Source organism: Hippocampus bargibanti, linkage group LG07 (assembly GCF_051943395.1).
Source record: "Hippocampus bargibanti isolate YZ-2025 linkage group LG07, ASM5194339v1, whole genome shotgun sequence".
NCBI classification, from domain to species: Eukaryota; Metazoa; Chordata; class Actinopteri; order Syngnathiformes; family Syngnathidae; genus Hippocampus; species Hippocampus bargibanti.
Window position 1 is genome coordinate 13,961,178 of NC_142740.1, and position 12,477 is coordinate 13,973,654.

The 12,477-nt window shown below is 40.7% G+C and overlaps 1 protein-coding gene across 1 annotated transcript; it reads right to left on the reverse strand.

Annotated features, from left to right (window-relative positions):
- Positions 1-10,581: 10,581 nt before the first annotated feature.
- On the reverse strand, positions 10,582-12,223 carry foxd2 (forkhead box D2). The gene has a single exon (XM_089000716.1). It carries the CDS (start codon positions 11,777-11,779, stop codon positions 10,709-10,711), a length of 1,071 nt encoding a protein of 356 aa, XP_088856842.1. The 5' UTR covers positions 11,780-12,223; the 3' UTR covers positions 10,582-10,708.
- Positions 12,224-12,477: the final 254 nt, after the last annotated feature.

The following is a 12,477-nucleotide window of genomic DNA, read 5'->3' on the forward strand; positions in this document are numbered from 1 at the left end:
AAACTAAAATAAAAGATAATTTCCAAGCCCCCCCAGTGTGACCTCCTTTTTTCTCTTCTTTTCGTCATTGTGCATTTAATTCTGAGTTATTACCTCTTAAATTGCAGTCGAATATTTTCCGCAGCTTGTCAGAGAACATATGGTGCATCTCAACACCAATTTAATGCAGGTCTGTCGTCACCTGTCAATAACAAAACCGGAGGAAGGACTTCCGGAAACGATAAAAGAAACACTATTTGTTTTTGCGGTTTTTTTCAATCACTAAAAGCATAAAATATTAGTATGTGTCAACATAGAATAAGAATAATAATTTAATTTTGGGAGTTAAAATACTGTCATTATTTTCCCCTCAATTTGGCCACTTTTACCCATCCTCAACAAATTGTTGAATGAACAAACTACTACGTGTTTTTTTTTTTTATTCACAAGTTTCAATGCCTTACGAATGACATTTATAGGATTGAGAACTGAGATACAATACAACAATTTGCTAACTTGGGTGAAGATGGAACACTAAAACCTTCCTCAGTAGGAGGGCCAACCAAGGTCAGATATAATCTTATCGCGATATTTTGCACCAGACCATCAATTGAATTTAAATGTGTGATTTTAAGCCACCCATAATCATTACATTGATCCACACAGTAACATTTTGCTTTTTCTTCACATTCAAAGTCCATTTTTCATCTAGACGTAATTAGAATGGCCATTTTACATCATGTTTTTTGGGGGAAAATACTTTTGTTTTTGTGCCCCCACCCCCACAAAAAAAAAGAATGTACCTCTTGCATGCATGCGCGCAGCTAATATTGCTTGTTAACCATGCATCTGACTGTATGATTTAGGAACCAACCAACACGTCGAACTGTAATATGGCCCTTTTTTTTTAATGAAAATGTGCCGCAAATACATCCAGCCGCAAAAGTCGAGCAAGTGCTTACATGTGTAGGCTCACTTTTAACTCTCTTTTGCTCACACACACTTGATCTACTTAGATCTCCCACATCTAACTGCCACTTAACCTCACTTTCTCTACTCACCCATCTGCTCGGAGCGCCCCCCTCCCCCTTCAGCTCTCGATCCATCATCCAGCTGCGCTCTGTGTAATGACTCTATAGTCATGCACAACATTAATCCACACCCCATCCAAATGCAGACACACTCACACGTGATCAGATACTCCTTTACCTTTGTTCAGAGTCCAATCTTGGCCTACTTCACCGCTACATCTGCCTCTCAAAGTGTTGTTTTGCTCCTCCGCTGTCCCTTTTTCACGTGTGACATTTCTCGTCTTGAGTAGGCTTATCATCTTGGGCCTTTTATTTGCTTCAAGCTTTGAACTTGTGTCTTGTTCATGTACCATGGGGACTCCAATGTGAGAAAATAGTCTCACAGGGACACACAGTTATGAATAGGTCCTCGTCGGGAGACACGTTTTGACAATATGCTGGACAAAAAGGATGAGGAGGGTTTATAAATCCCAAACCTTATGACATACATATTTTCTGCATCTGTGTTATAGGAGAAAAGGGGTGTGTACATGTTGTAAAAAGATGAATGTGCACGCGTGGGACCTCCCTTGAAGAAGTACAGTTGAAAGATTCCTGTGTGGAAAACAATAAATCCACTAGTCAGAACTGTATAGCATGTTTACAGTCTAATTTTCCACCGACCCGGTGCCTCTACTGGTATATGCTGTTGCCCCTCTCGTGAATGGCGGCTTGTTGTTTCGGCTTCTTGTGTGCTGAAGAATCACATTGAAACTATATTGTGTAAAATTCGACCAAAAACTTTGCATCAACGACTATCATTGAGTAAAATGTATCCATCATTGAAGACGGGCAGCTGGTTGTCTTTATATTGCCCAGTGCAAAGTTGATTTGACTCAGTTGTAACAACCAGAGTCAAGTGATGTTTACAATGGAGCAGGAGGTCACAGACGTGAAAATGTCCTCGATTAGTGTGGATTGACAAGTAACCATATGGTATATTTGGCCAATAGAGACCTCATTTTAAGGTACTCGCGGAAGTCGCCGATACCTGCCATATTTTTGCCCTTATTTATAATTGATGGAAAAATGCCATTAACTCATTCGCTGCAAATTCCCGAATTAAAAGCATAGCGTATAGCGCTATTCCCAAATTTGTTCGGGTTTTGGTTTTTCTTGCGGGGCGTGCCAATAAAACGCTGGTCAAACTTCTAGCAATGTTTTTCCCTCACACAAGTGGGCAGAATTTTCCTTTTATCCATGGTAGTGCTTTGCTACAGCTTCAGCTGTTATTAAAGCGCTATATAAATCAATATGTATTGTATTGTATTGTATTGTATTTTGTATAGCCAGCCCCATTTCAAGCTCAGATAACTCCGGACCCACATAATTTAGGAATGAACTTTTTTTTCTGATTAAAGAAGATAGTCTCAGGATTTTTTAATGCTGAATTGAATGTTTATGTAGTCCTAAATCTCAATATTCTGTGGGTCCTGCAATTTGAGTGAAAATGAAAAAAAAAAACCTTGCACTGGAGTGGTCACATTTTTGCTCGTTGTCTGGCAGTAAATGAGTTAATAAGTAAAAAAAAAGATGTAAAAGTTGACAATATTGGGATTTTTATTTATTTATTTTTTTTGCATCCCTCCGCGGAAATTCGCCTTTAGAGGTGCAATGTTCTCAATTTAAATAGACGTGTCCCAAAAATGTATTGTATACTTCATGCCATACTATGTTTTGGTTAGCAACAACATTCCGCCATCAGACTCAGCTGCATGCACAAACAAAGAAACAAACCCTAAGTGGAAAACACAATCTCCCTCGGGAGGTAATTAAAGTGTCCTACGTAATTAGGGCCGTCCCGTCCAAGTGTCACGTTTTGCAAGATGGTGATGGCGGGTGTGGATCCCAAAAAGCCAGCAGGAGGGAGCAGGAGGTTGTGTTTGACAAATTGTATTAAAATAAAGTCAGCTGGAACAAAATGTAAAACATCAAAATCATCTGAACAGAAAAATTACAAAGTATCCGCCAAGGTGAAACAAACACATGCACAGCATATAATGCCGACAATTGCATCCAAACATACAACATTGACCCGACAGCGAATAGTCGTGCCGGGAGTCCTTTTGAGTGTCACTGATTGGGAACGACCAGCACCTGCGAGGCAGTAGGCAGGGCTGACAGTGCTACCCGTGGGTCGCCAATCCGAACGTGGCAGTCCGCCACTGATCGGGACAACCAGCACCTATGCAGGTGCTGGCGGGGCCGACAGCACCACCCGTTGGTCGCCAACCAGATCATGACACTAAGAGGCTACCATTAGTACTTCCTCTGCCTGTACCTTGGCTTGGTGTGTGCATACTGTACTGCACATGCCTGTGGTGCTTTAGCCTGGGCCTCAGATCAACGTTGGTGGTGAAGGAGAGGTGGTGGAAGACCCTGCTGTACGGGGCGTAGCTCAGGGTAGGCGAGAAAGAGAGAGAGAGAGAGAGAGAGAGAGAGAGAGAGAGAGAGAGAGAGAGAGAGAGAGAGAGAGAGAGAGAGAGAGAGAGAGAGAGAGAGAGAGAGAGAGAGAGAGAGAGAGAGAGAGAGAGAGGAAAGAGGAAAGAGAGGAAAGAGAGGTAAGAGAGGAAAGAGAGGAAAGAGAGAAAAGAGATGCTAGGCTACAAGTGGACACAATGTGTAATGGCAGTTCCAGCTGAGAAAACACAAGCACCCGCACGGAACACTAAAACCTGAGGGGTGAAAAATATGTGAGGCCTGGCAATAGGTCAGATTCCCCCACCATATCTAATTCGATTTTTACAAACTGTAAGAAAACACGCTGCTGCTGCTGCTGCTGCTCGAGGAGCACGATGCAAATATTTGACTTTTTTTACGCTCCCTTTTTTTGAATGACACAAAAACCTCCCGAAAGCAAATCTGCTTTTTACTTTGTGTATGTCCACAAATATTAGCTGGGGAGGGGATTTATTTACACATGTGCAGAAGGGGGGGTCTTTTTAAGAATTGAATCCCCAGAGTTTATTGAGCCAAGGCTCATATTGACATGAATATGAAATTTCACCTCAGACTTCCAAACAAATGTCTCACAGATAATAAAAACCAACATTTTGCGAATATGTCATGTAACTTTGTGTTTCAGTATCATTGGATTGTTTTGAAACGATTTTATCAACTTTGGTTCGTCGATGACGTCCATCTTTTTTTTTAACTGTCAACTCCTTTTGTCAGCTTGCGCCTTTAAAACTCGCTCTCTCACTCATTTGCTCTAAACAATCGCTCAGAAGAAGAAGAGACAATTCAGGACATTTCCGTATTTTTATTTCAATAATCTCGAAAACATTGCCAAACCAGTCAACTAGTAGTGGCTAAACTTCCCCTCAAAAAGATTTCTTTATTTCTCATGCGGAAACGTTCCTTTTTTTTACACGCAATGTCGCTTATTTCAATTGCTCACAGCTTTTGGAGCGGCGTAAAAAAAGACAGAGATCAAGCGGAAGGTCGTCGACGTTTTTAATTTTTGAATGACTCCAAACCGCATTAATGGTTCATATTGGCGGGTGAGCTTCATTTGGACCACTTGTTCTTAGTTTTCATGGAGGCAGAGAAGGGAGCTGCACAGAGAGGACTTGGGTGCTTGCCTGGTGGTCCACGCAGTCACGTCTGGCAAAGACATTAGAACGGGGAGTCCCATAGACAGCGCTCACTTCTCTAAATAAACATTAGTCTTAAAAAGTTTGGCCCCGCGACCTCTGCGTGATCGCGTTTCACTCTGGATATATGTAGTCCATTTTTATCGCGAGGTTTTCCCTGTTCTTTTCACGCAAAACACACATATTCGACACACTTTCGCGCCGACGTAAGAATAAGTCAATTTAAAATTTGATGATTAAGAGTCGAAAAATAATATCGATGTTTTTTTTATTGATCTTAACTCCACAAACAGACACTTTGATTTGGATCGAAGTAGGGGATGCAACATAAATATTCGGTCAAGGCTTTCGTTTGATTTGTAAACTGCTATTTTGATGTTCAAGATCTCTTTAGTTCTATTTCAGAACATACGAAGGCACCGCCTCCAGTAATTGTTTACATTTAAAACAATCAAACTAATCTGTCTAAACTAAACTAATCAACCTAATTTAATCAAACGCCCTCATGAATTGATATTCCGTACATTTTGTTGTCCAACGCCGTTGATAGCTTCTTCATCTGTTTTTTTTTATGTTTTTTTTTTTTTTTTTTTGTTATCGAAATGGATCGTTTTTGCAAATTATTACATAATTAGTCGAGAGCATCATATTGGATGAAAACCTCCAACACGAACAAAAATATATACATAATTTTGAGAATGATTTCACAGATATAGATTTTTTAAAAATATTTTTATGTCAAATATGAGACAAATTGCTATCTCTGGAAAATGATTCACCTGTAATACTGAGCGAGTCGTATCGTGTCCTCGTCTTTGTTGTTTTTTTTTCCAACTGCAGGTGTTCTCTTCACTCAGCGTGTCTTCCAAAGTTCATATGATGTTCTGGCACATGAGGGAATTGACTATCATGGGCTTTATTGACACATTCTAAATGAATGAAGAGCGGGATGCCTTCGTGTGGTGCAAAAACACGAAGGCTGCTGCAAAGGAGAGATCGGTGAATGTTGGATGGTGGTCGTGATGGTCGAGGAAGAGGGCAGGGGAGCATGCAGTGATTTATAGAGGCCGGCCCTGGCTCTATTCTCCTCCCGGCCAAGGAGCAGTTCGGACCGGGCCAACATTCCTCCCTGCAAGACAGCAGCCCCGGGTCCGCTGTGCACTTTGACTTCAAATTGCACAATATGTGCTCTAATTCCATTTATTATTGGAGTATTAACCTATAAAGTTAAAATGAGCAGTTCTGCTCTCCGGCCACATTAATTAGGGATAGCTTCCTCCTCTAATCATGCACAAAAATGAACTTTCTCTTTACAGCGATAATGATACTCAGTTATGACACGCGCGTCCAAGGTATCGATTTAATAACGTGGTTATTATCGTGATTGCGGCTTGCTTCTCTTGTGAAACCAATTAGGGGGAAGAGAAATTTTAGGAACAGCTTTCAGTGGTGTATATATAACGTTGAGAAAATTCTCAGTCCAGTTCCTCGAATGATTTTTATCAGTTCCCGGGTGTCATGAATCTAGTACGATATTATGATATGATATTAAGTTTATCTGATGTTTTATTAAAATGCAAATTAAATTGAATTGTCGTCACATATATACATACATACATACATACCAGTGACGTGCGGTGAGGTGCATAGCTGGTGAGGCACTGACGTCATCAATGACGTCACCGCTCGTCTCTACTTAGTATTTGAACGGTAAATTCAGCGATTTAGAAAAAAATCCTAAAACGGTGAAGTTAAATGGACAAGAACTTTAAAGTACAAATGACTAAATACATCTAACTGTTTAATTTATTTTTTCATTTGATATTTCCATGACAGCTTTCCATGATGACAGGTGAGGCACTGCCTCACCTGCCTCCACTGACTGCACGTCACTGATACATACATACATACATACATACATACATACATACATACATACATACATACATACATACATACATACATACATACATACATACATACATACATACATACATACATACATACATACATACATACATACATACATACATACACACACGCACACACATCCACCCATATAGATCCTCGTGCGCGTGGGCACCACTGCCCTTGTGTCCGTCCTTCAAGTATAAAGGAGATGTATCGATCAGGGCTCCCAGTGTATTCACAAGGTGGTGAAAGATTCGGGCATAATGATTTTCGCTCAACGCCTTTCAAGCAAGCATCCATTCACCCTCTCAAAATATGTCGTTTTGTTATGGTATAAATATGCATCATCTCATATTTATCATGATCAATCTTTACCAATATTTAACGAATGAATAAATAATGATGCATGCCCCCTCCCCCCGCACTCAATCCCTCTCCGTAGACATATGGAAGCGGTTATTGAGGAGGTAAAAAAAGTAATAAACGCACTTTTGGAGTCATTTTGCTGTCACGTCACGCATCACTCGTGGCTATTCTTCGAGACAACGTCACGCGAAATGATGGTGCTTAAATCAAGACAATCTCTCGGTCTCTCTCCGGTGCGTGCGGGTGGTCCAGGTTGTCAAACATAAGCGTGCAGTTGCAGCTGAAGTCAAGGCAGAATCAAAATAAAAAAATTAAAGGGAAGATGGTCGCCGGGTGTGCGAGTTGTTTGTTGTGGTGTCTTTTTTTTAAACAAGAAGAGCATATAGGTCTATTTCTGCTCACCCTACCCTGTAATCTTGTATCGTGCATGTCTGCATGAGACGCCATTCGATTGTGTCCTCATGCAGAGATTCTAATGGACTGATGATGCGTCTGCATGACGGCCACCCCGGGAGAGTCTTGTACATGCAATTTGGGGCACATTCATTAGACTGCATGCACGGGGGTCCCCAAATTTGGCTTGGGCCGTGGGGGACTTAAAATCAGGTCAGTTTTTATTTGGATTCTGTGCAGTCTAAATTGATCGTAATAACCACCTCTTTCAAAATAAGAAGAAAAAAATGAATAATGTGTAAAGTATTCCTAATACATTGATGAAACATAATTTGCAAGAATTTATACTATTATCATCAGGCCAATACGTTGCTGGTATAACGAAGCAAATTTGCATACATTTCTATTCAAAAGCTTGAACAGAAATATGTTCATTGAAGAACGAAAACTTAGTTCATAATATTCATAATAATTAAAAATGACGCAAATAAATAAATACATGTATACATACTAGATAAAAGTTGATTATGAGATACGCCACGGAGAACCTTGTGGGGTTCGTGGAGGCTCGTTTAAAAGGTGCATAGATATAGTTTAAAATGGCTCTGTTGAGCTTATGAGATGTAAGGTGACGTTTTAATGTCAGACAACTATTTTCTTCTTGTTGCTATAAAAGGCTATTGGGTGATGTAATAGCTATTGGGTGATGTTTATATAGCACACGGGTGTAGAATAGATGCACACTATAATACAAGAAATATAATTAATGAGATATATATATATATATATATATATATATATATATATATATATATATATATATATATATATATATATATATATATATATATATATATATATATATATATCACCCATATATATAAACATCACCCAATAGCTATTACATCACCCAATAGCCTGGTATAACGAAGCAAATTTGCATACATTTCTATTCAAAAGCTTGAACAGAAATATGTTCATTGAAGAACGAAAACTTAGTTCATAATATTCATAATAATTAAAAATGACGCAAATAAATAAATACATGTATACATACTAGTTTTATAGCAACAAGAAGAAAATAGTTGTCTGACATTAAAACGTCACCTTACATCTCATAAGCTCAACAGAGCCATTTTAAACTATATCTATGCACCTTTTAAACGAGCCTCCACGAACCCCACAAGGTTCTCCGTGGCGTATCTCATAATCAACTTTTATCTAGTATATATATATATATATATATATATATATATATATATATATATATATATATATATATATATATATATATATATATATATATATATATATATATATATATATATATATATATATATATATATATATATATATCATTAATTATATTTCTTGTATTATAGTGTGCATCTATTCTACACCCGTGTGCTATATATATATATATATATATATATATATATATATATATATATATATATATATATATATATATATATATATATATATATATATATATATATATATATATATATATATATATATATTGTGGTTTTTGTCGATTCGGTGAGTTATCCATATTTGAATTAATTTAATTAACTTTAAAAAAAATAAAATAAAGCAACGATCCACAAAATCTTCTCGTAAAAATATCCGAGTGCCGACACCGATAACGTCAACAATGAACATATTATTTTTACTTTTGTATTCGCGTTTGGTCTGAAAATCATCCCAGATGATTTATTTTGAGGAATCGTCGTGAGTGTTCTTATTTTCCACCTCTATATAAGATGAAAAGAAATATTAAGAAGACAGCACCAAAAAATGTGAAATTAATATTTGAGTGAAAAAGTGAGTCATCTTCAATACAGCATTTTTGTTTGGATGGGGAGGAGGATGCAAAAGAAAATATCTCAAAGTATCTCATTGGTCCATTTCGCTCCAGCACAAGCATCAATAAAAGTGTGCTTGCAAACTAAAGAAGCAAGCGACCATGTGTTTCGTTTTCGTTTCAGAGCTTTTGAAAAGCGCCAATGTTGCACCACAGGATAGACAAGACGGGCCATCCCTGCCTCGCCTTTCATCCGCAATAATCACGTGTCAAAACACCCGCAAACTAATTTGTCCGCACGTTTGCGCACAAAAGCCAAATCCTCGCATGCAGGCTTCTTCTGTCCACAAACATGCTCGTTTCAAAAAGACCACTGGGCCTGTTTTGGGGGTTACCCCCCACTGCTTCTTTTTCTTTCGTGTTCCCAGACAACGCAGATGACATGAAAGCGGCCCCTTTGCAAACGCGAGGGCCCTTTGACAACTTCGCTTTTCAGGGATCCTTAATGCGTGTGTGGCAGCACCGGGCCCGCCAAAGGGGGACACCTCGCTGTGCGTGCATTGAGTCCCCGGGTGTCTGCACTGACAACATCAACAAACGCTGGATTAGGAGCCCCAATGAAAATGCTGCTACAAATTAGCAACGAAAGTCCCTTTAATTCGCACCACAAAATCTAAAGAGTTTATCGGGGATATTGTCCATTTTCAATTACAAATCACCAAGTTTTCCTCATGGGCCCTTTAGAAAAGAGGTCTTTTTTTAAAGAAAAGCAAGAGCCACAAACGGGATGAATGCATGCCCCCCGACTCCCAGCACACCCACTGATGTTTTTGACATATTTAAATGATGTGTGTCTGAGTTGAAAGCCCCTTCTTCGCAATCCCAATTCATCATATATAATTTCATTTCACTGTTGATCAAATGAAAAGAATAGAAATAGATTTCTTCCTTTCAAATCCACAAAACATTTATTATTTGTATCATGACAGCCCCAAAAATGACCTATAATGAACACTTGTCTTTTTCTCTTGGCAACACATGAAATGAACCTGTATGTGAAATACAACCATGAAACAAGTTTGAATGAAGGTAATGTGCTTTTAACAAACTCACAAAATATTTAAAATAACAAAAAAAAATATTAACTTGTATGGGAAATTTTGGGGGGATGCTGCAATTGTATTTCCTTTGCTTTTCTAAGTTTAAAACCTGAGTTGTCTGTTTCATGTGCCATCACGCTATTCAGAAAAAACACAAAATGTCACGTAAAAATGTTAAAACTCACTCATTGTGGTGACACGTTGAATTTAAGATGTTATGTTCGCTTATGATGACAAAATGGAGGCCGCCTGTGGGCCTGTTTAAATGAACCATTGCTTCTTCAAATGCATTAATATTTACAAAGCATAAATAAACCCTCTTCTGGAGTCAAAACACAATACAGTACTTAACCCCCCCCCCCCGCCCTCCTCCGCCTCCTCGCCAACCAAACACGTTCAGCCTACCTTCACATATGGGACCACACCACATTTGGCATTTTCCTAATAAAAATACGTTCAGTTCAGGGCAGTATTTTTTGTCTTTCTTCAGAAAGGGCAAGTGTTCAAGTTTTTGCTGGGGAAAGTCTGCCCGTGTGAGCCGGGTTGTAACAAGTCTTGCGCCAGGCTCAAGTTGTTGGAAGTCGAGCCCAAGGCCGGGCTGAGCATGGCCAAGATGTGGGCCTGCCCGGCCGGCTGCGAGCTGTAAGACGACGCGGCGTTATTGGCCGCCCCGATGATGTTATCGATTGAGAACGACGGCCGACTCGGGGCGCTAGAGTCCGTCTTGACCGCCGCCAGGGACGGGTAGAAGGGCTTCCTCAGGTCCGGCAAAGGAGGGGGCCCCGCGGGGAAGATGGGCGAGGGCAAGGTGCACGGCGAGTTGGGGAACGGGAAGGAGCCCCCCGCGTGCGGATGGTGGTGGGGGTGGTACGGGCTGTGAGCGGCGTGAAAGTTTTGGAGCTGAAGTCCGTAACTGTATCCGTACGGACTGTATCCGAAGCCGGGGAGGAAGCCCCCGGCGTCCCGTAGGATTTCGTTGCCTTGGTTCCTCTTGAAACGCTTCCTCCTACGTAAGAAGCTCCCGTTGTCGAACATGTCCGCCGAGTCCGGGTCTAGCGTCCAGTAATTACCCTTTCCGGGGTTGCCGGGCTCCCGTGGGATTTTCACGAAGCAGTCATTGAGTGAAAGATTGTGCCGGATGGAGTTCTGCCAGGCGGGAAACTTTTCGCGGTAGTAAGGGAACCTGTTGCTGATGAACTCGCAGATTTCGCTAAGGGTGAGTCTCTTCTTGGGGCTCTGTAAGATGGCCATGGTGATCAGCGCGATATAGGAGTAAGGGGGTTTCACCAGGGCGCTTTTCCTCGCCTTTTCACCCACCAGAACCCCTCCGGCTTCGGTGCCGATTCCCATCTGCTCCGCCGGGCAGTCGGAGCTGCTCAGACCCGGCGAGGACGCTCCTTCCTCGGCGTTCTGGGAGTAATTATCATCGGAGTCCAGGTTGAAATCGTGGTGTAAGTACTTCCCGTCCTTCCCGACGGACAGATCCCCCCCGACCACGTCAATGTCCACATCATCGGACAACGCAGAACTGTCGGACATATCCGTCCCTAAAGTCATCCTTCTCGTGAACCACCACCTCCTCTCCTGCCGAGATGGTCTCCTCTTTGAGAGCCCACCGCAATGACACTACAGCCGCACCAGGACTTGGCTGTACTCGCTTCGTCGAGTAGTCAAAACACGCATGGTTCTAGAACGCCAAAGCAAAAGTGCAAAAAAAAATTGGACCTGCTGCCTTTGGAGTCTCTCAGAGTTATGGAGGTGTGAGTGTCATCCAGCAGGAAACTTCGGCTCGCCTCTCTCTCTCCCTCTAACTCTCACTGGCTCCCTCTCTGTTTTTTTCCAGGCGTACAAGTCAATCGCCGATCATCGTTCTTCCTCCGATCCACTACTGCCGTCCCTTCCTCTTCTGGTCGAATGTGACTTTTCAAAGTCATGCATGATAGAATTCCACAATTGTCAAGAAGATTTAGTTAATGTGAGATTCCAACTAAAGAGCCACCCGAGTCTTCGCCTCTTCCTTTACGCTTTTATAGGGATCACCCTGGTCACGTGGCCGGTGACGTTAAAACGGGAACTGAGCCTAATTCAATATCATAACTCAACAGTGTTATTTTAATTTTCAATTAAAATTCAATGAGCAGTAACGAAAACCCGAATATGGAGTCATTTGTTATATGCATTACTGACAAATCTAAATGTAATATTTATTGCAATTAATGTGTTTTTGTTTGTAATCCCTTCACTGACAAATGTGA